The sequence below is a fragment of the Callorhinus ursinus genome, unplaced genomic scaffold, assembly GCF_003265705.2.
Source record: "Callorhinus ursinus isolate GAN/ISIS: 27379988/994484 unplaced genomic scaffold, GSC_fseal_2.0 scaffold19, whole genome shotgun sequence".
Classification (NCBI taxonomy): Eukaryota; Metazoa; Chordata; class Mammalia; order Carnivora; family Otariidae; genus Callorhinus; species Callorhinus ursinus.
Window position 1 is genome coordinate 20,718,782 of NW_027397081.1, and position 24,931 is coordinate 20,743,712.

General features: G+C 50.5%; 1 protein-coding gene across 3 annotated transcripts; it reads right to left on the bottom strand.

The window, feature by feature from the left end:
• Positions 1-722: 722 nt before the first annotated feature.
• On the bottom strand, positions 723-15,855 carry ROBO4 (roundabout guidance receptor 4). Of its 3 annotated transcripts, none has more exons than XM_073903910.1 (18): positions 15,700-15,855; positions 14,994-15,323; positions 14,575-14,732; positions 14,259-14,379; positions 13,874-14,001; positions 13,547-13,775; positions 13,175-13,287; positions 12,321-12,489; positions 11,985-12,167; positions 11,830-11,872; positions 9,062-9,198; positions 8,666-8,929; positions 4,972-5,079; positions 4,657-4,810; positions 4,244-4,471; positions 3,741-4,099; positions 2,302-2,508; positions 723-2,166 (listed from the first exon to the last, which is right to left on the bottom strand). In XM_073903910.1, exons 1-18 carry the CDS (start codon positions 15,767-15,769, stop codon positions 2,156-2,158), a joined length of 3,012 nt encoding a protein of 1,003 aa, XP_073760011.1. In that variant the 5' UTR covers positions 15,770-15,855; the 3' UTR covers positions 723-2,155. The 3 variants fall into 3 exon arrangements, with proteins under 3 accessions (XP_073760011.1, XP_073760012.1, XP_025749843.1); XM_025894058.2 differs by having other exon boundaries at positions 724-2,166; positions 4,657-4,795; XM_073903911.1 differs by lacking the exon at positions 14,994-15,323 and having other exon boundaries at positions 15,700-15,852.
• Between the last annotated feature and the right edge of the window lie 9,076 nt (positions 15,856-24,931).

Sequence of the window (24,931 nt, forward strand, 5' to 3'; positions counted from 1 at the left end):
CTCCGGGGTCTGTCTACGCTCCTGTAAGGAAACAGGCCCCTCACAATATGAATTTTTTTTAAAACTCAAACAGGGCGCCTGGGTGGCTCAGGCCGGTAGGCATCTGACTCTTGAGTTGCGGCTCAGGTCAAGATCTTAGGGTCGTGAGATGGAGCCCCTCATCGGGCTCCGCGCTGAGCACAGCATCTGCTTGTCCCTCTCCCTCTCCCTCTGCCCCCTCCAGCCCTTCCCCCCACCCCACCACTCTCTCTTTAAAATACATTTTAAAAATCTGTAAACAATTTTTTAAAATAAATAAACAAAAGAAAACTCGAGGAGTGAGGTTGATGGGGGAAACCCCAGCCAAAAAGGAGAAACAGGCTGTTTTCAGATCCCCTGACTCCCTCACAGTGGGTGTGTGCACAGGGATAGCTTTTGGCCAGGGCTAGGCCCGATGTGATTGGTTTGGCTGGCATAGAATTTTTTGAAATTTTGGCCCCGAATGCGCACTGCTCCATCCCCCACAGCCCATGCCACCGAATGGTTTTCTGAGCTTTGTTTCCTTCTGACTTCTTCACCCCCGGGGCTCAGTAACTGCCCCGGGCTCTCGGGGGACGGCCACTGCCCCCACCCCCACCCCCAAGCCCAGGCTCTGACCTCTCCTGCCACTGTGACCTAAGTGTGCACAAATCCCTTTTTCTCCATTGGTCTGGCAAACCGGGTTGGAATGTTTTCAAAAGGAATTTTACCAGGAAGCTAAAAGTAAAACAAAATCCAAAAAAGGAAAAGCAAAGAGAGAGGAACGGATATGTATCCGGAGCACTGATTTCTCATCCTGAGACTAAGACACTCCAGCCCAGACTGGTAGTTCAGGCAGCACCGTGTCCCCCAGGCCCTGCCTCACTCGGCCTGTGAGTTCAGAGTGGCCTCTAGGTAGAGTGGCTTAGGTTTGGGGGGTCATCACCCCCTTTCAGGGCCTGCTTCCTAATTGACCCTCCCTAAAGGCATCCTCCTGTGGCCCCTGGTCTTGCTCAGGAGCACTGTCGCCCCCAACTTGTGTGTTTTGCTCCTGCCTTTCCCTCCACGTTAGAAGGACCGGGCCCTTCTGGAACTTTCTGTGGCTCTGGCCCTGGCAGTCGGCTCCATTTCTCTGTTCTGTTGTTTTGTCTGAAGGGTGTTCACTAGCCAACCATTACAGGTGGTTCTACCTTTTGGGGAATGAAGCTACTTTGTCTATTTTAAGAAACCCTCTGGTCTTAAGCATCTGGGACTGGTCTTTGCGGTGGGGGGGCTGGGACCGCTGAAAGAAGGAGTTGTCTTCCTAGGACAAGTTGCGAAGACCAGCCGACCAGAAGAATCCGAAGGACGCGTGTAATTCTTCCCTCCATCACAGAACAGAACTAAGTGACTCTCCCTGAGTGCCAACGAGTGCCTGAGCCCTTTGGAACTCAGAATTCTTCCCATATCTCCGGGTACCCTCCCCAAAATGGTGCTCTGGGGAATGATCTCACCGCACTCAAGTCATGACAGCTTTATGGTATTAATTTCTGAAGCTCATAGAGTCCACAGTATGAGGAGGGGGTTTTGTCCTCCATTTTCCCACCTCCCTTCCCTCACAGCTCCCTCCCTGGATCCAAGCTGACCCCTCTGCCTTGGTAGCAAGGTCGGGCCTCACCGCTTCGGGGCTGGTCAGTGGGTCCTCCTTTCTTCCTCTCCCGGGTGTGGCTGGGGAGAGGTGAGCCCGCCCCTGTGGGAATGAATGGTCCCCTCCCGAGAGGGGTGGCTCTGTAAAGCTCCTTCCCTTACCGCCTGTCCCACAAGCTGCTGCTGTCCTCTGGCAAGACCTCTGGCTCCCCCACTTCCCGTGATCCAAGTGGGTGGGGAGATTGGGAGATAAGGCTGCTTCTCAGGCCAGAAGACTTGGCTGTGGGATGGATGGAAGGAGGAGAGAGCAAGGGCGAGGAGTCAGGCCGGGGTGGTTTTTTGCTCCCTGAGGGCTCCAGGTCTGCTTTGTGCTTATTTTGTTGTGCTTTCATCTGTTTTCACAATCCCGGAAGGACGAGAGCTCTCCGGGAGGCCGGGCAAGGTGGTCCCCCAGCTGCAGAGAAGTGCAGGCCAAGACTGACACTCCACAGGGGGGTGGTTTGATTCTCTTCTTGGCAGTCTCGGGCACAGCTCATGAGGAGTCTGCAGGGGAAGTCGAAGGAGAGTGGAGTTACCCCGCTGCTCCCCCTCTCCTGCCCAACCCCAGGGCTCCTCCTGGCTCCTCCCCGGAATCCCTCAGCAAAGGTCACCATGTCAGCTCAGAAGACAGACACTTACTGCCAGCCTTGGGCTCAGGACGGTCGAGCTGACTTCTTCGGGAAGAGATCCGAGAGTCGGGGGGCCAGGGAGGCAGCCCCCTTCCCAGCCGCTGGCTGTGGTGGTCCTCCATGTCCTCCAGCCAGTCCGACCTCCACTCCCACAGGGGTAGGGAGAGGGCGGAGGTCAGGAAGAGGTCATCCCGGGGGGAGGGAGGTGAGGAAGCCTCTGTCAGGGAGGGTAGAGTTATTTGTAGAGGGTTGACCTTCACTCTGAGGGACCAGTTTAGGGCAGAATGCTTAGAGCCTGCTTAAGGCACTCACCCAACCTGAAAGATAACCTAGCCCCAACTCAGCCCATCAATTCTGGCAGCCATTGGAATGAGTCCATTGGTTTCTTTAGAGAGAATAGCTTGAGCTGTTTCCTCCCAGCCCAGCTCCGGGCTTCTATCCATACTCTCACCCTTCCCCACACCCCCCTCCCTGGGCATCCTTCTCCCTCCGTTATGGGCACTTCTGTCCTGGATAATCCTTGCTTTCCCCTTTACAAGCCTGGTTGTTTTTCTTGGAGGCAAAGGGTAGAGTTAGGGTTCATAAGATGGGGAGAGGGGTTCTGACAGAGTATATGAGGAAGTGGGGGCGCCTGGGTGTCTCAGTCCGTTAAGCGTCTGCCTTTGGCTCAGGTCATGATCCCGGGGTCCTGGGATCGAGCCCCGTATCGGGCTCCTTGCTCAGCGGGGAGCCTGCTTCTCCCTCTGCCTGCCGCTCCCCCTGCTTGTGCTCTCTCTCTCTCTCTCATCAAATAAATAAATAAAATCTTAAAAAAAAAAAAGAAAAGGAAGGGGCACAGGGAGCCCCGAGCTACTGTCTGTTGACAGGGACACAATGGTCCCACTCTGCTCGACAGGTGGAGGGGTGAGCCCAGCTTCTTCTCACCCCAGCCACAGACAGGGCAAGGGGAAGGCTTGTAAGCATAGCAGGAGGTAAGAGAGAAAACAGCCCTTCCCCTAGTGAGGAGAATCTAAAACAGTGAGTTGGAGTAAATAGAAGAGGTGGGGAGCAATCTTTCCTAGAAACCAGTGTCTGGGTTAAGAGGAGCAATCTAGAGGGAGGGCAAGGGGCCTACAGTTGGCTGCCTCTGGGCTTTAGACTTGAACATTTTGTCCTTGTTCTTGTGGGTGACCTTGGGCAAGTGAAAAAAACCTGTTCGATTTACAGTTTCCTCATTTGGAAAAGAAAGATAAAGAATATTCCTCACAGAGTTGTTAATATTGAATGTATATATAGGGCCAGGGACAGAGCACTCATTCAATAAAAGCTAGCTCTTTTAAGGATTACCACAAAGACAATGGTTAGGAAGCCTTGCCTCTTGGTTGGGGAAAAGGCAGGGAGGGGTTCTTCCAGGAGCTGTGTCTATTCCAAGGGGTGGAGGTGAGACGTGAGGCAGGTGATCCCACATACCCGTGAAGACGCAGTCCACCTCCCTGGGCTCCAGACCAAAGCCAAAGCTGTCCACGGCCATGGCCAGGGCCCGGGCAAAGTGGGCGTCGGCGAGGAAGGAGCCGTCAGAGGAGCTGACGAGGCTGGCTCTGGCACTGGGGACGTTGTCCTCAGAGGCAGAGCCCCAGCCGTTGGCCAGGGAGCCCTCGCTGGGGGTAGGGGTGGGGCAGGGCCGGGGTGGGCACAGCAAGCCCCTCACTTCGGACCCCACCCCTCCTCCAGCCCTGCCCACGTCTGCTAGCTCTGAGGCTGTCGGGATGCTGATGTAGCCGTAGGTGACAGGGGGTGAAGGAGCCCTTGGCATAGGAGAGACACTATTCCTAGAAGAGAGACAAAATGGGAGACAGGACTAAGGTTGAGGTGGGTAGGCTGGCCGCAGAAACATTCCCGGGAGGAAGGGCGGAGATAAGCTACTCTTGTCCGTGCTTATCTGTAGTCCTTCGGTCATCCCTCAGGCAACTCACCTGGGGGTCTCTTCACCTTCACTAAGCTCCAGGCACAGGGCCACCTCCTCGGGAGTCAGCACACTGTCCTGATCCTCCCCCAGGGATGACAGCGAGGAGCTGGACAGACGACTGGACTCGGGGCTGGGACCAGAGAGGGAAGAGGCCTGGGGGCTGGAGGCGATCAGGATGGGGAGGGGGCCAGCTGGCTGTGGGAGGGAGGGGGGCGCTCGGGGCTCCGCAGAGTGCCTGATTGGGGTAAGAGAGTGATGACAGGGTGGTTAGTGCAGCCCCTGTCCACCCTCCCCCAGCCGCTGCCCAAGCTCAGCACACACCCCTCACACCCCTAGTCCCCCAGCCGCTGCCCAAGCTCAGCACACACCCCTCACACCTCTAGTCTCCCAGCCCTGCTTCCTGACCCCATGCCCTCTTACTGGGTCTGCTGACTCTGAGCAGGGGCTCCACGAGAAGGGAGGGGTGCTGGGGGGAGAGGGCGCGAAGCCAGCTCATTGGAGGAGCTGAGGAGCTGTGGTCCCAGGGCCCTCCAGGCAACCAGAGCCTGGGGCACAGCTCCTGGGGAACAATAACCTGGGGGTGAGACCGGCAGAACCCCCATCAGCCCCAGAACCCACCTGCCCCCCCCCCCGCCCCAGCTTCCTGTCCCCACACCCCACCCACCCAGCCTCCTCAGGGGCAAAAGCAGCCACCCTGCCTCACCCCCTCACTTCCCTTTTCGGGCCTTCTCTCACCTGGGCTTTGGGAAAGGTTCTTGGAGCCTCTATTCCCCAACTCCCAGGCCCAGAGCTCCAGAGGGTGGCTGGCCCGGAGGGGTGGGGAGCTGTTAGCTTGCTGCAGCTCTGCAAAGGCAAGAGTCAGTGGGTGGGGGGGGCAAGCCAGGGTGGGCCTTGCAGTCTCCAACCACAGGCTCTATCTTCAGCCGGTCTTTCAGTTAGGCTTTAGAGTCCCTGAACCCAGAGAAAAGAGGGAAGAACCTCCCTCCATCCTCCCCATCCTCACCTTCATCCAGGCAGCTATGATAAGGGAGGAAGGTAGTACTAGGCTCAGAGTCAAAAGACCTGCATTCACAGCCCAGCTCAGTTACGTAGCTGCTGTGTGACCTCAGGTAAATTCATTAACTTTTCTGAGCTTTGGTTTCATTTGGGAACACCCAGTCAAATGATAGTTTTGCCAATCTTAATTTATTTACAAACACAGATTGGGAAGTTCCTGGTGCCTAAAAGAGACTTTGACAATTTTCGTTTCTTTACTGTATACATTCCCATCTTCCTGATCTCTATACCCTCGCAATTTCTACTCCTCTCATGAATTTTGGCCCTGTGAAGACAAATACCCCTTCTTTTCTTGGAGAGAATCTGTTAATTTCCATCTCTCACATTACAAATATCTTACAATGTTCTGGATCACCTTGCCCTGAAAAACCTGAGTATCTCTCACGTGGGAAGAAGGGTTGGACTGTCAAGTTGAGCCGAGTGGGTAAGACAACCCCACACCTTACCGGGTGTAACAGGAGCGAGTCAGCTGAGAAGAGGACCTCTAGAAGAGGAAGATGTGTTGGTCTCACCCAGGGAGGCAATGCGCTGCCCATAGATATTTGATGATATTTGTTGAATGAATGAGCAAATGGATGGATAATATCAGAGATGTAGATGTCAACACGAGGTGAGAAGATGGCGGCTACCATTTGGCTCACACGGCCACGTAAGAGACAGGGCTCTGAGTGAACTCTGACAATGGAGAAGCTGAGGTAACTGCAGGAACAGACCCAGCTGTGTGCAGTGACCCAAAGCATGCTTCTTGGTCAGGCCAAAACCCAAATGGATCTAAGTTTAAACCAGAAGGGAACTGGGCGGGTAATGGAGGGAAGAGATTTCCCCAAGACCAGGAAAAAGTAAAATATCAAGTGAAGGAAAAGGAAGCAGCCTTCAGATTAGTGTCACATGATCAGAAGCTCAGTTAGGAAAGGCGTTCCGTCCTTGAGAAATCCGAGACCAGGCAGGACGCTCGAGGCTTAGCTGTCTAATTGGTCTGATCTCAAAGATTTGGAGACCAAAACTGGGCAGGTTCAGAGCAGGGAAGAGATCAAGGCTACGGCATTCACCAAGACCATCTAAGCCCTGGGAATCCATGTACAGTGGCCAGACCTTCTGAGCCATTGGGATGAAAACGCACACAGCGGCCAGATTTCCTCCACCAAAATTGCTGCTTTGTTTTTTTAAATTTATTTCCTTTATTTGTTGTGTGACCTAGGGAGTCCTGGAGGCCAACTTCAGGTGCTCCAACTCTGTTATCAATGGCTTTGTCTCATCTAGTTCTGGTTTCCTGAGTAAGCTCAGAAAAGGGGACACGTGTTGGTTAGTTGGTGTGGACAAGGAAGACGAAAGGCCAGTCCTAGAAAAGGCCACCTTTGTCCCAGCCCGTTCTATTTCCTCTAAAGGGTTCGAGTCACAAAAGCCTCCTCCCACCATGCTTGCAATTACTTGGGTTTTACTTTTCAGTGTTATTTGAGCAAACTACACGATAAAAATGTTGTCAAGGTTAGGTCAAATCTCATTGGGCATACCAGAATGGCAAGATATATTTGTTTGAAATCATTAAGTCGTTAGAATACTCAATGTATGTATCTGGCAGAGTGGAACTAAGAGCCTGATACAATGGATGAAACATGAGAGAGTGTAACTGTGGTGGGGAGAAAAACCCCAACTAAGGTCAAATAATAAGAAAGAAGAATGAGCAGGTCAAGGGGAATAGGGGGGCACTGAGAGAGTTTGTCAGTGTCAGAAGACAAAGAATCCTCAGTCTTTTGGACTAAGTGACAGCAGTAGATCCAACTGCATGGCTCTGGACAAGACCACAGCACAGTCTTGCTGCTGCTGGGGACCCAGGAACCAGAGGTGGGCCATCGAGTGTCACCGGTGTAGGGGAGCTGCTGTGGTCGGCCAGTGGGGCTGAGGTGAGGAGACACCGAAGCCTCATCTCAGAATTGGAACCTGTCTTTTTTTTTTTTTTAAAGATTTTATTTATTCATGAGAGACAGAGAGAGAGAGAGAGGGAGAGGCAGAGGGAGAAGCAGGCTCCCCGCGGAGTAGGGAGCCCGATGCGGGACTCGATCCCAGGACCCTGGGATCATGACCTGAGCCAAAGGCAGACGCTTAACCGACTGAGCCACCAGGCGTCCCAGAATTGGAATCTGTCTTAAGAATTGGCTGTAGAAAACTATTTACATTTCCCCTCCAGTAGTATTAATGTCTTAGGATGGGCTATACATCATATCCAAGTCAGTGTAGCTCTCCATGGGAAGGCAGGTTTTTAAATGGGACTTTTTCAACCCCTTTTTAGCTGCTATTTCATTACCACTGACAATTCCTAATGCTAGAATTCTGAGGCAAAGCTGGAAAGAATGCCAACTTTGCTAATATTAGAGTCATAAAATTCTGGATATTGGACAAGCTCTTAATTACTCTGAATCCATCTCTGTCTTCATGAAAGTTGGATTATATCCACTAAAAAAAAAAAAAAAGGAATTGGCTCTAGGACATTTGTAAGGCTTACTAATCAGCACAGAAGGCTCATGAAGACAGCAGGTGGAGTGCAGGCCAATGTTCAGAAAGAAGAGAAACTAGTCAGTGGTAGAATAGAATCTCCCAAGGGAGCTCCCCGAGGGTGGCCTTTGGAAGCAGACCATTCTGGCTTCAAATCTGAGTTTAGCTTACTGACTTGTGGTGTTTTGAACAAGTTACTCATTTCTGATCCTCTTTCCCCATCTGCAAAACTAGAGAAATAATACCTAGCCAATAGGCTGGGGGTAATTTTAAATGAAATAACAAATACGTAAGGCACCTAAAATATAGTAGTTGCTAAAGAAACAGACACTCTGATTTTTTTCTCTCTGGGAAGGCAAAGCTGGGAAGCAGAAGTCAGAAGAGAAATCTGGGCAGAAAGGAATGACTCATTCTTGTCTGGGAAGTGAGTTGGGAGTGAGTGCATGGGGAGGCCCCGGGCCCAGTGCACAAGGAGATGAGGCTCCAGGCTAGCACTGGTCACATGCTTTCAGTTTCTAACGTTACTTATATGCTGGTCAGCCGCTCTCCTCAGACTCTGAGCCCTTAGATGGCAAGAGCTCTCTCTTGTGTCCCCACAGCTGGCTTACAGTGGTGCTTAGGAAATGTCTGCCAAATTCAAATGCGTGCAGAAGTCGGCCCACGACTGGTGTGGCCAAGTGGAAACAGCACAGCGTAAAGAAAAGCAGAGTTCAGCACACTCCTGGCTGAGGGCTCTGGTGATAGTGGGGAGACCCTGTGTCTGCCATGGCTGGGACAGAGCCCCCATCCGGCTGCGAGGCCCCCGGGTCACGTTCCCACCACGTTCCCACTCCCGTTCCCTCCTGCCACCCGCTCTAGGCTGTCTCTCCTCCCCATTCCTTACCCTGCTTCTTTTTGGCCTTCCAAGCCTCTGCAGGGGCCAGAGGCAAGCGCGGAGAAGCGAGGCCCCGGCGGCTGCAGAGGCTGTCTGGACTGGGCCAGGGGCTGGAAAGCCGGGCCAGCTGGGGTGGGAGACGCCTGACAGCTGGGGTCTTGGGGCTTGGCCGGGCTGGGGGGCCAGAAGGCAGCTCAGCGATGAGAGAACCATAAAAAGTGCTGGTATCGGGAAGCAGGGGCACACCCGGGCTTCGGGGATCCCAGGAGATCACTGCGGTAGGACGACAGGAAGAATTACGGCCAGTGCATCCCACCGCGCAACCCCCATCTCCAGCCCTGGCGAGGGGGTGATCCCCTCCCCCCCCCCCGCGTTGGCTCCCGCGGCCCCACTGCGCATGCTCACAGGAGCGACGACAGTCCCTGGGGTCCCGGGGGTCCACGCCTAGCCTGCTGCTGAGGCTGCTGCTGCTGCTCAGGTCCCGGGAGCCCGAGGTGGAGCGCCAAGTGTCTGCCAGCCAAGGGGAGTCGCTATGATCCATCCTGGGGCGATAGAGGGTGGGGACGGGGCAGGAGAAGTGGGGTGAAGCGAGAACATAATTGGCCAAGACCTCCAGCTCAGAGGGTCGCAGACGGGGTGGTAGCAGCTTTATTCTCGCTGCTGGCTAGCCCTTCACAGACTCCTGAAGATCTCCGACCTGGTGCCCCAAACTCAGTGGTCTTTTCTTATCCTGGGACCCGGGCGAGTCCAAGGGGCCCAGAACCGGGAGGCGTTGAAGAGAGACAGCTATGTGCGGAGACAAAGAGGACACAGATCCGGGGGCAGACGAACCCGCTGTGAAAATCCCCATCTGCCGCAGCCTAGCTGTGCAGCCCTGGGCAGCGAGGTCTACCAGCCTCTTGGAGCCCCGGTTCTTTATCTGTAAAAGGGCTACAAAAAATAAGCCTTGCATGTAAGGCTGATGTTGTGAGTGGAAATGAGGAAATGTGAGATCATTCAGTTGGCAGGGCTGGAGTCTGCTAGGTGGATGTTGCCTTCTCTACGTCCAGTCTGGTTCCCTTTGAACTGGGTGCCCTGCTGGCTGCCTGAGTAATCTGGCAAGAATAGGGATCAGACCAAAGCAATTATCTGCCTAAAACCTTCAGTGGCTCCCCATTTACCAGGATAGAGCCCAGTTGCCTAGCATGGCTAACAGGGCCCTTGTCGGTCTGGCTTCCAGCTCCCTAACCTTGTCCTTCAGTCTGACCCATCTTGCGCCTGTGTCCCAGCCAGCCCAAATGGCTGGTGTTTCCCTATGAACATAGCAGGCTAGTTTTTGCTGCTCCTTTCCCCTTCCCCTTCCCCTTCTTTTGTCAGGGGGATTGTGGAATCTTCCTCCCATATTTCCCCATCCTATTCCCCTTTCCACGAATCTTGTGCATGTTTCTGCCCTTTTTTATTTTAAAGATTTTATTTATTTGACAAAGAGAGAGAGACACACAGCGAGAGAGGGAACACAAGCAGGGGGAGTGGGAGAGGGAGAAGCAGGCTTCCCGCCGAGCAGGGAGCCCGATGCGGGGCTCGATCCCAGGACCCTGGGACCATGACCTGAGCTGAAGGCAGACGCCCAACAACTGAGCCACCCAGGTGCCCCACTCTTTTTTTTTTTAAGATTTATTTATTTATTTGAGAGAGAGAGAGCATGTGAGTGAGCAGGGGGAGGGGCAGAGGGAGAGGGAGAAAGAGAGAGAATCCTCAAGCAGACTCCCTGCTGAGTGCGGAGCTAGATCCCAGGACCCCTGAGACCATGACCTGAACTGAAATTAAGAATTGGCTGCTTAACCAACTGAGCCACCCAGGCACCCCCACGTTTCTGCACTTCTAACACTGGATTGCATTCAGATGCTAACATGGCTGTCTCTGCCTGGACGCAGAGTTCCTGGTGGTGTGGAGCCTGTGCTAAAGAAATGAATGAACACAGAACCATCAGAATGGAATCCCTCTGGGGCGCCTGGGTGGCACAGTTGGTTAGGCATCTGACTCTTGGTTTCGGCTCAGGTCCTGATCTCAGGGTTCTGAGATTGAGCCCCGCATGAAGCTCTGCACTCAGTGTGGAGTCCGCTTAAGACTCTTTCTCCGTCTCCCTCTCCCCCTCCCCCATCCCCCCCCTCTTTCTCAAATAAATAAATGTCTTAAAAAAAAGAGAATGAATCCCCCTCAAAGACAAGGGATAAAGTCCCAGGAGATCCAGAGAAGGTTCAAGGAAGAGCAGACAAAGCCCAGGAAGTAGCTGGAAAAGAAAGGCCAGTGAGCACAGAATAATGCAGGAATATGGCCCCAGCCAGCTTAGAACCTTGCTCTGGGCTGAGACACTGACAGCAAAACGGTAGCCCAAGGGCTGGTTGTGTCTGGCACAGAGTAGGTGCTTGATAAACTTGTTGAAAGATGCAGACTTGGAATGTGAAGCCCTTCAGAGGAAATCCAATGAGATAAAGAGCAGGAGAAGGTGGGCAGAGCTGAAATGGTTATTTAGTGTAAAACTCAGCCAATAAGAAAAAAAGGATGTTTTCTTTCTTAGCATCATGTCTCATAACCACAGACTTGCTTTGGCAGCCAAAGACCCTTGGAGCAGGTGTACCTGCCCCCTGCCCCTGATATTGAGAACAAGGAGGGAGAATCGAGACTGTAGGGGCAGAGTGCCCTCTGCTGGAACTGTGGGTGATTACTGGTGAAGGAGGGATCTCGCGATAGGTAGGTGATTTCCTGAATGCAAAGGCACCCCTAGGTAGACACTGGGTGTACAGAGAAAATTGGAAGTTAGACTGGTCTTTCCGTGCTAGTTACCCCCACCTCGCAGAACCAGTCAGCAGGAGAGTCTAGGAAGTATTAGTGAGAGGTGGGCGACAAGCGCACCGATTAACCGTGTGACACACCAGCTATTAGCAGTGTGGCCTTGGGCAAAGACACTTAAGTCATGAGTCTCAGTTTACTCAACTGTCCAATGGGGTTATAGGAACATAAATGAAAGAGAAATTAATTCTCTCTTGGAGCTCAGGAGAGATTTGGGTAGTAGGATCCCAAAGTGCGTGGCAGCAGGAGAGAGAATATTCCATCCAATTCTCCGTCCTGGCTCCACTGTCCCTTGGCCCCTCGGCCCCTGCCTCACCTCAAGCCCCTCCCCTCTCATCTCTCACCTGTGCTTTAAGATGGCGTCCTCACTGGTGTATCTGTACAGACCTGGACGAGGGCAAAAGGGAGGCTAAATCCCGAGTGTCCAGCACCGGGCCCGAGATCTAAACCCCTGTATTGTTCTGCCCTCGACCGCCCGGGAGTCCACTGCGTCTCTCACCTGGGCCCAGGTGCACCCCTGCTCGGCGCCGGCGGTGGACACACACGGCGGTGCCTAACAGCAGAAGCCAGAGCAAAACACCCCCACCAGCAATCACTTCTGGCCGCTTCAAGGTGGCCCTCAGCTGCTCCAGGGTCCAGGGACCATCACTGAGTTCTTGGGTGGCTCGCTCCATGGTCCGCTCTGTATGGGGATTTGTGCTCAGTGGGCGGGGTGGGGAGGGGCGGTGAGAGTGGGGCAGACGATGAACCGGAGGGGTGAGATGTGAGTAGGGGGAGAGGAAGGTGGGAAGGGGGGCTCACGGGGTGTGGGTGGGCTGGTGGGCCCTGCCCTCACCTAAAAGGAGGCAGACGGGGCTACTGGGGGGCCCAGGCCCAGCACCAGTAATGGCAGCCACTTGCACGCAGTAGGAACCTGGCTTTCGGGTGGCGATCTCCAGCTGGGTCTGCTCACCCGCCACAGTCCAGTTGGCTGGGGGCAGTGAGGTGTTGCCCAGGCTCCAAACCTGAGGCACAAGCGGAGGTGAGCAATGGTCCCCCTGCACCATCCCAGCAGCTGAGCCCTTCATCTCTGGGCATGTGGCCACCCTGGGGACATTCCCTCCACCCCATGCAGCCATGCTTCTTATTCCCTTCCCCCTGCAGAGTGAGAGAGACCTCTCTCTAGCCTGGCAGAAGCAGGGCCAAAGCAATCTGCTAACATAGACGGTAGGCCGTGGCTCTCAACCTTCACTGTGCTTCGGGGTCACTGGGAGGGTTTGTTAAAAATCCAGGTTACTAAGCCCATCCCTGAGTTTCTGATTCACGAAGCCTGGGAAGGACCCAGGGATTTGCGTTTCTAACACGTTGTCGGGCACTGCTAGTGCGGCTGGTCCAAGAACCCCATTCTGAGGCCACCGCCTTAGAAGCTGGGAGTCAGGCACAGCCCGGTTTGGTTCCTGTTCTGCTTCCTGCACCTGTGACCTGGGCCTCGCTCTCCATGTCTGTAAAGTAGGGATAATCACCCAGGATGGACAGTGAGACAAAAATGAGATCAGGTAGGAAAGTGCTTGGCAAGGCCTGGCAAAACCTCGCCCAGCAACAGTGAGATCCCCTTGCTTCTCTGCATGGGGGCTGTTTCTCAGTGCCCAGAGCAAAGGTATGCAGGGTGTCAGGGAAGAGGGATGTCCTGGCACCACCAGGAAGGGGTACCTGGTAGCCACGGATGATGCCATTGTGGTTTTCAGCAGGTGGTGGGACCCAGCTCACAAGGACACTGCTGTTGCCAGGCTTTAAGGTCACCTCCTGGGGAGGGGCACTGGGCACTGGAGGGGAGGAAGAGAGTCTATAAGGGATGCTGAAGGAGGGGACCCTAGGAAATGGAGCTGGGAAGGGGATGTGGTCACAGACCACACTGATAAGAATAGGAGCTTCTTGCAGCTCTGCTTGCTGGCCATGGCAGAAGGGAGCCTGGGAGTTAAGGCCCCCCTCCCCCGCCAGACTGGGGTGGGACAGTCCAGGGGCCCACAGACAGGAAGGTGCCGGAGAGCATACTGCTGGGTCCTGGGGGCATCTGTCCCTGACCTTGTTCAGGCAGCCTCAGGAGCAGCACGTTGCTGTCAGGGCCTTGAGCCCGGCCAGAGGATGGTCTCACTTTGAACTCGTAGTCTTGGCCCCAGAGGAGGCCTCCCAGCTCTGCGCTCTGCCAGCCAGCCAGCAGGGCCTCTGCCCACGGAGCTCCCGGGCCTCCTGGGGCCGTCTGGACCCTGAACAGGGCTGTGTAGGACTGAGCAGGTGCCGCAGGGCCGCTCACCTGGGAAAGAGTCCAGAGGAAGGATGGGGGTCAAGGGTTTAGGACCAGCTCTTCCTTGAGCTCTGGACTGGCACCCACCCCTAGGTCCTGGGCCTTACCTTCCAGCTGAGCCACACAGCAGGCTCAGGCCTGCTGCTCTTTGCGGGGTCTGGGTTCAGCAAGGTCACATTTTCCAGCTGAATGTGCACAGCCAGCAGCTCCAGAGGCTCTTTATAGGTCTGGGGCTCTGTGGGGAGCATAGGGGTGTTCTGGGGCCTATAGGCCAGAGTGATGAGATTGAGGAGTGAAACAGCCCCCAGACGTGGAGCAACCACGATTCCCAGATTTCCCAGTCTAGAGCACTCCTATTTCTCCTCTAGGATGGGGGAACCTCTCTTTAAATGGGGTCCCCCATCACTCTGATCCCGATCCCACATTGATCCCCACATACCCTAAGCCCAGCCCAAACCAGGCCCTGACTTGAGCTGACCACCCCCGCCTTACCCTGGACAGATACCCTGGCTGCCCGGCTCTCCCGTCGTCCTGCACTGTTGGTGGCCACACACATATAGGTCCCCTCATCGCTCTTCTCCGCTCTTGCCATCTGCAGGGAGCCCCTGGAGACCTGTCGAGGCCAAGTGCTTCGTGAAGTCTCCATGTGGGGAGGGGCTCTGACTGGGGAGGGAAACTTAGGCCTCACTGCCTTCCCTTCCTCAAATTCTGCAGGGGACATGGGGCCGGGGGGGGCGGGTCACTCCCTCCGGGTGTGCCCCATTCCGCTCAGAACCAGAGAAAGCACGGGAAGGGGGGCTACACTCACCGTGTGCCGTCCTGGCTGTAGGGCCAGGGGTTTGCCATCCTTCCACCAGGAGACTGTGGGCTCTGGGTGGCCCCTGGGCGGCCCACACTCCAGAACCACCGGCTCGCCCACTGTGGCCACTGTATCCTGAGGCTGGGTCTGGAAATCCTCCCGAAGGTCTGCGGGCACGATGGAGGGTCAGCAGGGAGGATCGTCCAGTGCTCCCCTCCACAGAGGCCCTGCCTCGCTCGGTGCCTCCTGCTACACTCGCCCCATTCAGCTTTACCCACCTTTTCACTGCCTTGTGTTCACTCCTCAGAGCCCCAGCCCTCAGTTCTCCCAGGCCAGGCCTTCCCTCACAGACGGCCCCCCAGATATCCTCACCTCAGGCATCGGGCCCCAGGTGTGCCCCACCCTGGGCCTCCCCTCCCAGGCTTTACCAGCCGCAGACAGCCGAGCCGCTCTGCTGATGGCTGTGCCCAGCCGGTTGCTGGCCTCGCAGGTGTAGACACCCAGGTCTGTGGATAGGGCCTGCTCGTCCTGGCCACGTCCCTGGGCAGGGGGCCGCAGCAGCAGGAGTGTTCCATCAGGTAGGAGGTGGTGGATGTCTGGGGGCACCATGCTCAGGGGCTGCCCGTTCAGCAGCCAGCGGATGGTGGGAGGCGGCTGGCCCGAGGCTCGGCAGCTCATTTTGGCGGGGCCTGGGCCCTGGAGCAGCTGGTCCTGGGGGTGGACTAGGATCTGGGGTGGGGAGTCCTGGGCCGTGCCTCCTGGAAGGGAAAGGGGGGGCGGAGCCCAGTCTGACTACCAACAGGACCCCCCAAATCCCTGAACATCTCTTCTGCTTTCTCTTGTCTGAAGATAGCTTCCAATAACAAGCTAGCCGGGAGGGGTGCCATGTCACCGCCTCTTGAGCAGTTTGCAGGAGAGACAATAATCTACTGTGTGAGGACGGGGGGCAATTAAAAAGCTGTAAGAGAAGTAAGGGCCCCTGTGTTCTAACCTCTCTGTCTCTCTGTCTGTCTCTGTCTCACACATACATCATCATCACCACCATCGTCATCACCATCTCTGGCACCCCTGCTGCCAAAGGGAAGGCCTTGGATCGAGGGAGCAGGGTCTAGGAGAGGGGACGGCCACACTCACCCGTGACAAGCAGAAGCAGGAGAGACAGGGGCCCCGGGGCCCCAAGGAGGCCCGCTCCTCCAGAGCCCATGGCTGCTCTCGGGCCTCTAGCTTCGCCGCAAGCACTTTGTCCTGCGGCTCTGGAGCTCGCAGCAGGGGGAAGGAGGGGCGGGGAGGGGTGGTGGTGGTTGTTTGTGACGGAGCCTCTGCCCCAGGAGGGAAGCAGCTTTGAGGAAGCCCATGCTTCCTGCCTGGCCCTCCGAGCCTCGGAGAACGGGCAGGAGACCAGCAGAGAGAAACTCTCTGCCCTTGACCCTCTAGCCATAACCCCTGGCTCCAGCTCCGGCCCTAAGGTTTACCTTGGGGTCTAGTCTGGGGTTTCCTAAAGGTGATCTTCACACTGATGTAATACCAAGCACAGCCTTCAGCCTCTATTTAAACCGTGATGCCAATCCTGGTCCCTTGGCTCCAAACGCTTTCCTGCCATAGTGGAACGGAGACCCAGCGGTGCAGTCTCAGGGCACCGCGCTGGGGAGCTGAGGGTAGAGAAAAGTGGGCCAACGCAGCTAGGGGGAGGGAGGCAGGAGTGTATTGCCATCCCACAGGCCATCTACCCAAGGATGGGGGCGGGGGACAGATATGGGAAGGCTTTAGGGGCTCTGGGAGAAGCTGGGAGGTGCCCACGGTGTGTTCCTACTCACTGGGAGACAAATGAAATAAGCTGTGGGAGACCTTGGGCCAGTTCCTTCACCCTTGCCAATTGGTTTCCTTACCTATAAAGTAGGAGTAATAGTAATAGTCCCCACCGTGGCGGCTGGAGTGAGAATGAGATGTGATCGTGCATGAAATCACTTAGAACAGCGCCGAATGCACTCTAAGTGATGGGTAAGGGCTAGCCAATATTGTTATTTATTTATTTTTATGCACATGCCATCACCTTAACTATTCAAGCACCCTTGGCAGGGATATTTCTCAGGGTCTTTCCAGCCCTGGAACCTTGTGTCTACAACAGGCAAGCCTTGTAGCTTCTGAGCCTGCAATGTTGGTGCTCACCCTGCCGTTCCTTCCCGCCCCCTCCCCTAGAGGGACACGCCGCTCTCCCCTCTCAGAGCCCAGCTCCTGTTTACAGGTCTCTTCCTCCCAAATCTGGAATCTCAGCCATTTCCTGGAGCTGTTCCCGGAAGGCCAAGGCCAGGCGCTGGGGCTCAGCGGAAGAGTGTCCAGCCTTTGTTCCCCATTGTTCCTGGCCAGCTCCTCTGTGGGGCCCCTTAACGCAGCTGACTTCCTCCCTTCCTCCCCCTTCCCAGCCTGGCCTCAGCGCCAGCCACAGCCACAGCCCTAGGCCTCCTTCACTCCTTCTCTTTCTCCTGAAACGCAGACCAACGCAGATAAAGACAGAGCAAGAGAACACCATAGTCTCTAGAAACTGGGCATTTCCAGTGGGTAAAGAACAGACGGAGTGAAAGCCACATAATGAAAGAGTTGCAAGGTTAGGAATTGGGGTTAGAGAGCAGAGTCTGGTATTTCAGAAGTGGAAGAGCTAAGGGCAGTGACAAAGTCCGGGGCAGGAGCATAGGCATCTGTGTGCCCGGCAGAGTGGAGTAGAGTTTAGGGGGTCAAGGATCTGGGAGGCCAGAGTGATGAGGGGGGTATTCATGTGGACACCAAAGTCATCCAAGGACAAGACAAGGAAGGATGTTGTGGGACAGATGGATTTACCGTACCTACTGCCAACTTGGGATTTTCCCGGGTCTGGATCCCCCAAGCCCGTCTGACCCCAGACTGCCTGCTGTCGGTAGTCTTTCTTTAATCTCTTCTGCTTATCCATTGGACTCGGGGAACGCAACCAAGTTCTCTGCTCATGAGTTGAACCAACTGGATTGTCCTCAAATCTCTACAATCCATAAAGATGGTATAAGAGGGCAAGTCTCAAAGGAATTCAGACTCGTGGCTAGCCCTATACTCAGGTACACAGCGGGGAGAGGTGCCAGTGCTGAACAACAGGAACGGAGCCCCAGAGGGAGGCTACAGCAGCCCCAGGAGCTGCCCCTACCCCACAGTCACATGCCTCATCCCTGGAGATCTTCAGCACAGCCTGCCTCCATTCCCAGACTCTTGGAGGGCCAAGTGCTAAGAACTGGGCTGTTCCTGGGAGACACTGAGACTCTCCTCACTCAGTCCAAGCATCCAGGGCACCCAGGGATCTGTGGAGTGATGGCCAAGGGGACTTCCCAACAGTAAGGTGTGTCTGGATGGCTCCCAGAGATCACAGTGCTCCTTTCCAGCAACCACGCCTCGCAGCATCTGTATTGTCTCACTTCCACACATTAAGGAAGAGCCTACTGCATGAGTCATGCGGATGAAGTTAGTCAATGGGAGCTGTCTCCAGTTATTTCAAAGGAAGCTCTGCTCTGGGGCCAGTGACCAGTTTACATAGCATCTTCCTCCACCTCCCGGTTTTAGAATTTTGTGTTTTGGGAAGTAATTCTTTAGTTGCTTGTAAGGGTAAAGAGAGAGGACAGGAGTTCAGCGTCCTCCTGAAGGAGCCTCCAGGGGACATGATTTCCCACATCTGGCTCCTGGTTTCTCTGGCTTCTTATTCTATGTTCTCTGAAGATGCAGCCAGGAGCTCCTGCTGGGCAAGCTGGTAGGGCAAAATATATGAATTCAAGTAGGATTTGAAGTCAGCTACACTTAGGCGTAGATCCTGGTTTCACCGCTTACTGGCAGAGAGACCTTGAATAAGTCACATAACCTCTCTGAGCCCCACTTTCCATGTCTGTAAAATGTTTGTGTGAGGTTTATGGAGAATGGATATGGAAGTGCTTAGAAAATACTAGATATGTGTTAATTATCTCTTGAGTGTTCTGGGAAGGCCATGCCCCCTCCCTGACCAACAGAGCCACAGCCAGCCCCAAGGACCTGGAGGCACTCTTTCTGGTCTTGAGATCGGCAGGATCTTCTGGTTTTGCTTTGTTTTTTCCTCTTTGCTTGAGTCTGTTTGGTCCCAATCTCCAAGTTCTCATTTTTTGTTGCAGGATGCCAATGGCTGGAGGGAAAATGAGTCAGGAGAGGAGACAATAATGAACTTCTCTAAGCTGAATGGAAAGGTTGCCCTGATGCCACCTCACTGGCACAACATCCGTTCCCTAGTTCCTGGTCCCATCGACGTCACGGCCAATTTCAAGGTCCATGGGGGGACTCACATCTAATACTTTCAACCCTACAGTTTCTTGACCTTTTTGACACCAATGACTATGGGTCACCCTGGACCAAGCATTGGAGATTGGATCAAATGGAGATTTCCAAGGCTGCTAGCATCAACATTTAACCATCTGCTCACATGTCCAAGAAGAAAAGGAGATCAGTTACTGTACTTTGTGTTCAACCTGTCAATGCCTTCTAGGACTTCAAAGACCACGAGGAGCATACTTGTTATTGAACATGTGGGATTTATTACTCCTTGCAGCTAAGGAACGTGCACACCGTGGGGAACTGTGCAGTGTCTCAGTAAGAGACACTTAACTTACTCAGTAAGAGACTTACTAGGGTGTTAGAATCAATTATCGGATTTGGGCTTTGGGTGATATTGGGGAGGGTCCTAGGAAGTGGAGCTTTGCTCTAAATTGGGTGTTCTCAGGAATCAGGCATAATTCTATGATTCTTTGCAGAAGAGTGTCTTTGATAATTTCCTTGCTACATAGTAGATCAAGTCATCCTTTTTCTTTTTCTATTATGAACAGTGCTACCCCTAACCTTCATTTTCTATGTCTCCTAGTGCAACTGTAAGTGTTTAAGAGTCTCTCTAGGGAATAAGTAAACCTAGTAGTAGGATTTCTGGGTCTTGGGGCATACAAATATTCAACTCTAGATGGTAATGATTGTTTTTCAAATCAGTTGGTTGTACCAATGTCCTTGACTCACATCCCCAGAACAGTTGGTAAACCTCTTAATTTTTGACAATCTAGCATGTAAAATAATATTTTATTATTGTCTTAATTTGCATTTGCCTGATTAAATAATAAAGCTGAACACTTTTTCAAGTGTTTACTCCCCATTTGCCTTTTCTCTTCTGGGAAGTATTTGTTTCTATCTTTGGCTCATTTTTTTTACTACTTATTTGTCTTTTTCTCAATAACTTTCAGGAGTTTTATATAAGCCAGATAATAATTCTTTGTGGATTAGAGATGTTGCAAAAACAAGCTTGGCCTTCTATTTTTCTCTTTCTTTATAGTGTAACAGATGTTCTTAATTTTACTGTAGATATATTTATTTTTATGTTTAGTGTATTCTTTCCATTTTTGAAAAAACCTCTTTTGTACTAAAGCCAAAAAGATATTCTCCCATATTTTCTTCTGAAAGTACAAAAATCTCACACTTAAGTCTTTGATCTATCACTAATTGATTATTTTATATGGCTTATGTACATATATATATTTTTTCAGATAGTCAACAATACTCCCAGTACTTCTTATTTAGTGACTTGCAATGATTACTTGTTACACATCAAATGCCCATATATATTTAGCTTGTTTCATTGGCCTTTTGTCTATTCCTGTGTGAACATCACATTGTCTCAATTACTAGAGCTGTCTAATCAATTTTGATATCTAGTAGGGTGAGTCATCCCCCTTTCTTTTTTAGACATGTCTTGGCTCTACTTAGGGCTTCAGCTGGTCAAGTTCCTTGAAAACCTCGTGGACCTGATTGAATATATAAGAAGAACTGGCATTTTATAACATTAAGTCTTCCTATTCATGAACATGTGTACCTCTCCCTTTATTTTGCTCTTCCTTCATGTCTTTCAATAAAGTTTTCGATTTCGCTCTGTATAGATATTACCCACATTTTGTTAAATGTGTTTTTAGCTGACTTGTTAAGCAAAGATAGTTGCAGTAATCCCCACCATCCTGTATACTTTCCCTTTGCAATGCTTGTCACCCCTCGCACAAAGAAGTGGAATCCTTTCCTTAACACCCTGAAACTCGGCTGGCCTTGTGAATTGCTCTGACCAACGGAACACATTGGAAGTGATGTGGTGTGGGGAACGTTCAAGTCTAAGCCTCTAGAGGGCTTGCAGCTTCTGCTCTTGACCTTTGTTGTTGTTTTTAATATTCATTTAGCCAGCACACAGTACATCATTAGTTTTTGATGTAGTGTTCAATGATTCATTAGTTGTGTATATGCTCTTGACCTTTTGAAACACCGCTCTGAGACTATGTGAGGAAGCTCAGTTTAGCAACATAGAGTAGAGATGAGCTATTCTAGCTGAGGATCCCTAGACCTACTAGCCAACCACACGTATCGATCAGCAGACTTGCGGGTGAGGCCATCTTAGGCACCCAGATCCAGTTCAAGATAGCAAATGATGTGGTCACACAGGTGACCTCATGGCACCAGCAAGTGAATCACCCAGCAAGTCCAACGCAAACTGCTGACACAAAGAATTGTGATGGAATAAAATAGCTGCTCTTTTAAGTCACTCAATTTTGGATTGGCTCATTACAAAGCAATCAGGAACTCAGATGCCTTGATATTATGTCTCAAAGTTTGTCAATTCTTTTGAGTTGTCTATGTAGGAAAACATATAATCCAAATACAACATTTTTGGTTTTTTATTTCCCATCTTTATACCTTTTTGTTTCTTTCCTGCGTTGTCAGGACTGTGTTGACTACAGAGAGTGACCGTGGGTCTCTTTGTTTCCTTCTTCATTTAGAAAAGAATTCTTCTAATGTTTCACCGTTAAGAATGAGGGTTGCTGTTGGTTTTTGTAGATACTATTTATCAGATTTCAAAAGTGTCCTTTTTAAAAATTATTTTATTTTATTTTTTTTAAGATTTTATTTATTTATTTGACAGAGAGAGAGCACAAGTAGGCAGAGAGGCAGGCAGAGGGAGAGGGAGAAGCAGGCTCTCCGCTGAGCAGGGAGCCCGACGCGGGGCTCGATCCCAGGACCCCGGGATCATGACCTGAGCCGAAGGCAGACGCCCAATGACTGAGCCACCCAGGCACCCCTCCTTTTTTTTTTAAGTGTCCTTTTATTTCTAGTTTGTTAAGAGCTTTTGGTCGTGATTAAGAATTAAATTCTACAAGGGTTTTTTTTGGCACCTATTGAGATAGTTTGTCTCTTTTAATCTGTTAATGTGGGGAATAACATCTATGAATTTTCTATTTTTTAAAGATTTATTTATTTGAGAGAGAGAGAGAGAGCAGGAGCAGAGGAAGGGGCAGAAGGAGAGGGAGAGGGGAAGCAGACTCCCTGTTGAGCTCAGAGTCCTTCAGTGACCCTGAGATCACGAACAGAGCCAAAACCAAGAATTAGATGCTTAACTGGCTGAGCCACCCAGGCGCCCCATGATTTTCTATTTTTAAATTATTCTTGCATTCTTGGTATTTACCCAAAGGAGTTGAAAACTTATGTCCACACAAAAATCTGCACACAGATGTTTGTAGCAGTTTTATACATAATAGTCAAAACTTGGAAGTAACCCAGGTGTCGTTCAGTAGGTGAATGGATAAACCGTGGTTTATCAGGGAAGTGCAAATCAAAACCACAATAACGTACCACCTCACATCAGTTAGAATAGTTGTCATCAAGAAGACAAGGGATGATGAGGGTATGGAGAAAGGGTAACCCCAGTGCACTATCAGTGGGAATGAGAATCAGTAGAGCCACTGTAGAAAACAGTATGAAGTTTCTTTAAAAAAATTAAAAATAGAACTACTGTATGACCCAGCAATCTCACCTCTGGGTATATATCCAAAGGAATTGAAATCCAGATCTCATAAAGATATCTGCAGTGCCATGTTCATTGCAGCATTATTCACAATAGCCAAGATACGGGAACAGCCTGTTTCCATATTCATTCATCAATGGATGGATGGATGGATGGATGGATGGATAAAGAAGATGCGACACATGCATATATACACATATATGCATTTCATATATTTTGAGGTTAATTAGATACACACAATTCAATTTTAAATTTTTTTTGGTGAAATAAATCTTTAATATTCTGTAGTTACCCTCTGTAGCAGACACTATTGAGGCTCCATTTATAATTCTTCAGAATTTACCTCTACACTGAAGGCTGCTTTCTGTTTGGAGACCATATCTGGACACATGCAGGGCAAGCTGGAAGCACTAGGAGCTAAGGCCCTGGAAGGGGTCCTAAACTCATGATGCATGGAGATTTGGCAGATTGGTACCCCAGTTGCCTTGCTTTCAGTTGGGATTATCCTGAAATCTGTTTATCTAAAATCTGATTTCAACACCGTTCTCCTAGCTTCCCCCATAGTACTGAGCTCCAGTGTCCCACAGTATTAAGTGGCTTGATAACATGTCCTTTACTGACTTTGATCGCTTTCCTGATCCACTTCCTTACTACTGTACTGGTGTTTCCTGAAATAAATTATTTGCACTCAAATTCAAGGCACCTCACTTAGTCCTAATATTAAAGGAGGCTATCTATTTAATTGGGTTACTTTTGGGAGTCAAAGGGCATACTATTTGTTGCTAGGATAACAGGAGTAAACCAGGGCTGTCTCAGGCAAACAGGACATAAGGTCAACCCACTAATTAGGCTTTTTGTCCCAAAGTCCATTTGTCTTGTGGTTATAGTTAATAGTTATCCCAGCTTCCTCTTGCTTGCTATTTGCCTGGCATATCTTTTTCCGTTACTTTATTTTCAACTTTTGCAAATCTTTGTTTTGGGTGTATTTCATTTAAACAGCATATGGCTGGATTATTAAAAATATAATCCAACAGATTGTATTTTAGCTGATGAATTTAGGTCATTTACAATTTATTTATAATTTAGCCTTGTTTCTACCATCTTATATATGGCTTCCTATTGTCTCACTTTTTCTGTGTTAATTTTTTCTTTTTTTCTTGTCTGAAAAAATTGAGCTTGTGTTTGTTTCTTTATTCTTGTTCCCCTTCCTATTGGTTTGGAACTTATACCAATTCTTTCATTTTATTCTTTAAGTGGTTACCCTGATAAGGTTCCCTTGAATATTTAATAAAATCTGAACTTAATATCTTAACCATCCTTCCCTCCCCAAAGAATTCAAGGGTCAAGGACCCTGTAATAGTTTCATTAGAATAATCCCCCTCCCAATTTATATGCTATCATTTTCCTGTATTTTATCTGTCAGGTTTTGGAAGTACAAATTAGATACTATCATTTTATAAGGCACTATTTAGATTTGTCTACCTATTTACCCACCATTCTTTCTTGTATCTCAAATCTTGCTTTTTCCTCTTCCCAAACTATGTCTTTTAGGAGTTCTTATAGTGTTGATGGTAAACTGTAGTTGTTTTTTTTTTTTTTTAAGATTTTTATTTATTTATTTGTCAGAGAGAGAGAGAGAGAGAGAGAGAACAAGCAGGGGGAGTGACAGGCAGAGTGACAGGCAGAGTCCTGATGCAGGACTCAATCCCGGGACCCTGGGATCATGACCTGAGTGGAAGGCAGATGCTTAACCAACTGAGCCACCCAGGTGTCCCGGTAAACTGTAGTTTTTGTTAATCAGATAATACCTTTATTTTATCCTCATATTTGGAAGATTGCTTGGCTAGGTACAATATTCTGGGTTAATAGTTATTTGTGCCCATTATTTTGAAGATACTACTGTACTTTCTAATGATTTCTGTTATTGTTGTCTAAACATGCAAGATCCATCTTTCTCTCTCTGGATGCCTTTAATATCTTCTCTTTGTCTTTGGCATACTCTGATTTTACTACATTTTGTGTAAGTGTGGAAATTTTTAAATTTATCTTCTATGTTAATAGCCTTCCTATATCTGTATATTTACATTTATTATGAGTTCTACAAAAACTTCAGTCATTACTCTTAAAATATTGTCTCTCCTCCATCTGTCTATTCTCCCCTTTGAGCTCTTGACAAAATATATGTTATATATCTGAGTATCCCTTACTCTCTTTTTCATATTTGTCATCTTCTTTGTGGTCTGTGCCTTACTCTGAAACATTTCTTCAGATACATCTTCCAATTGAACTAACTCTCTACAACTCTACTTAATGTGCTGTTTAATTTTCTCATTTACATTTTTACTTCAATCAGTTCTATTTTTATTTACAACAGTTCTTTTTTGTTGCTATTCAACTTTGGTCACTTTCAACAGTCTCTTGTTGCTTGTTCATTTCTATAATTTTGTCTTTCATCTCTTCAAACATTTCATAGTTATTTTATATTCTATATCTGATAATTTCAATATCTGTGGG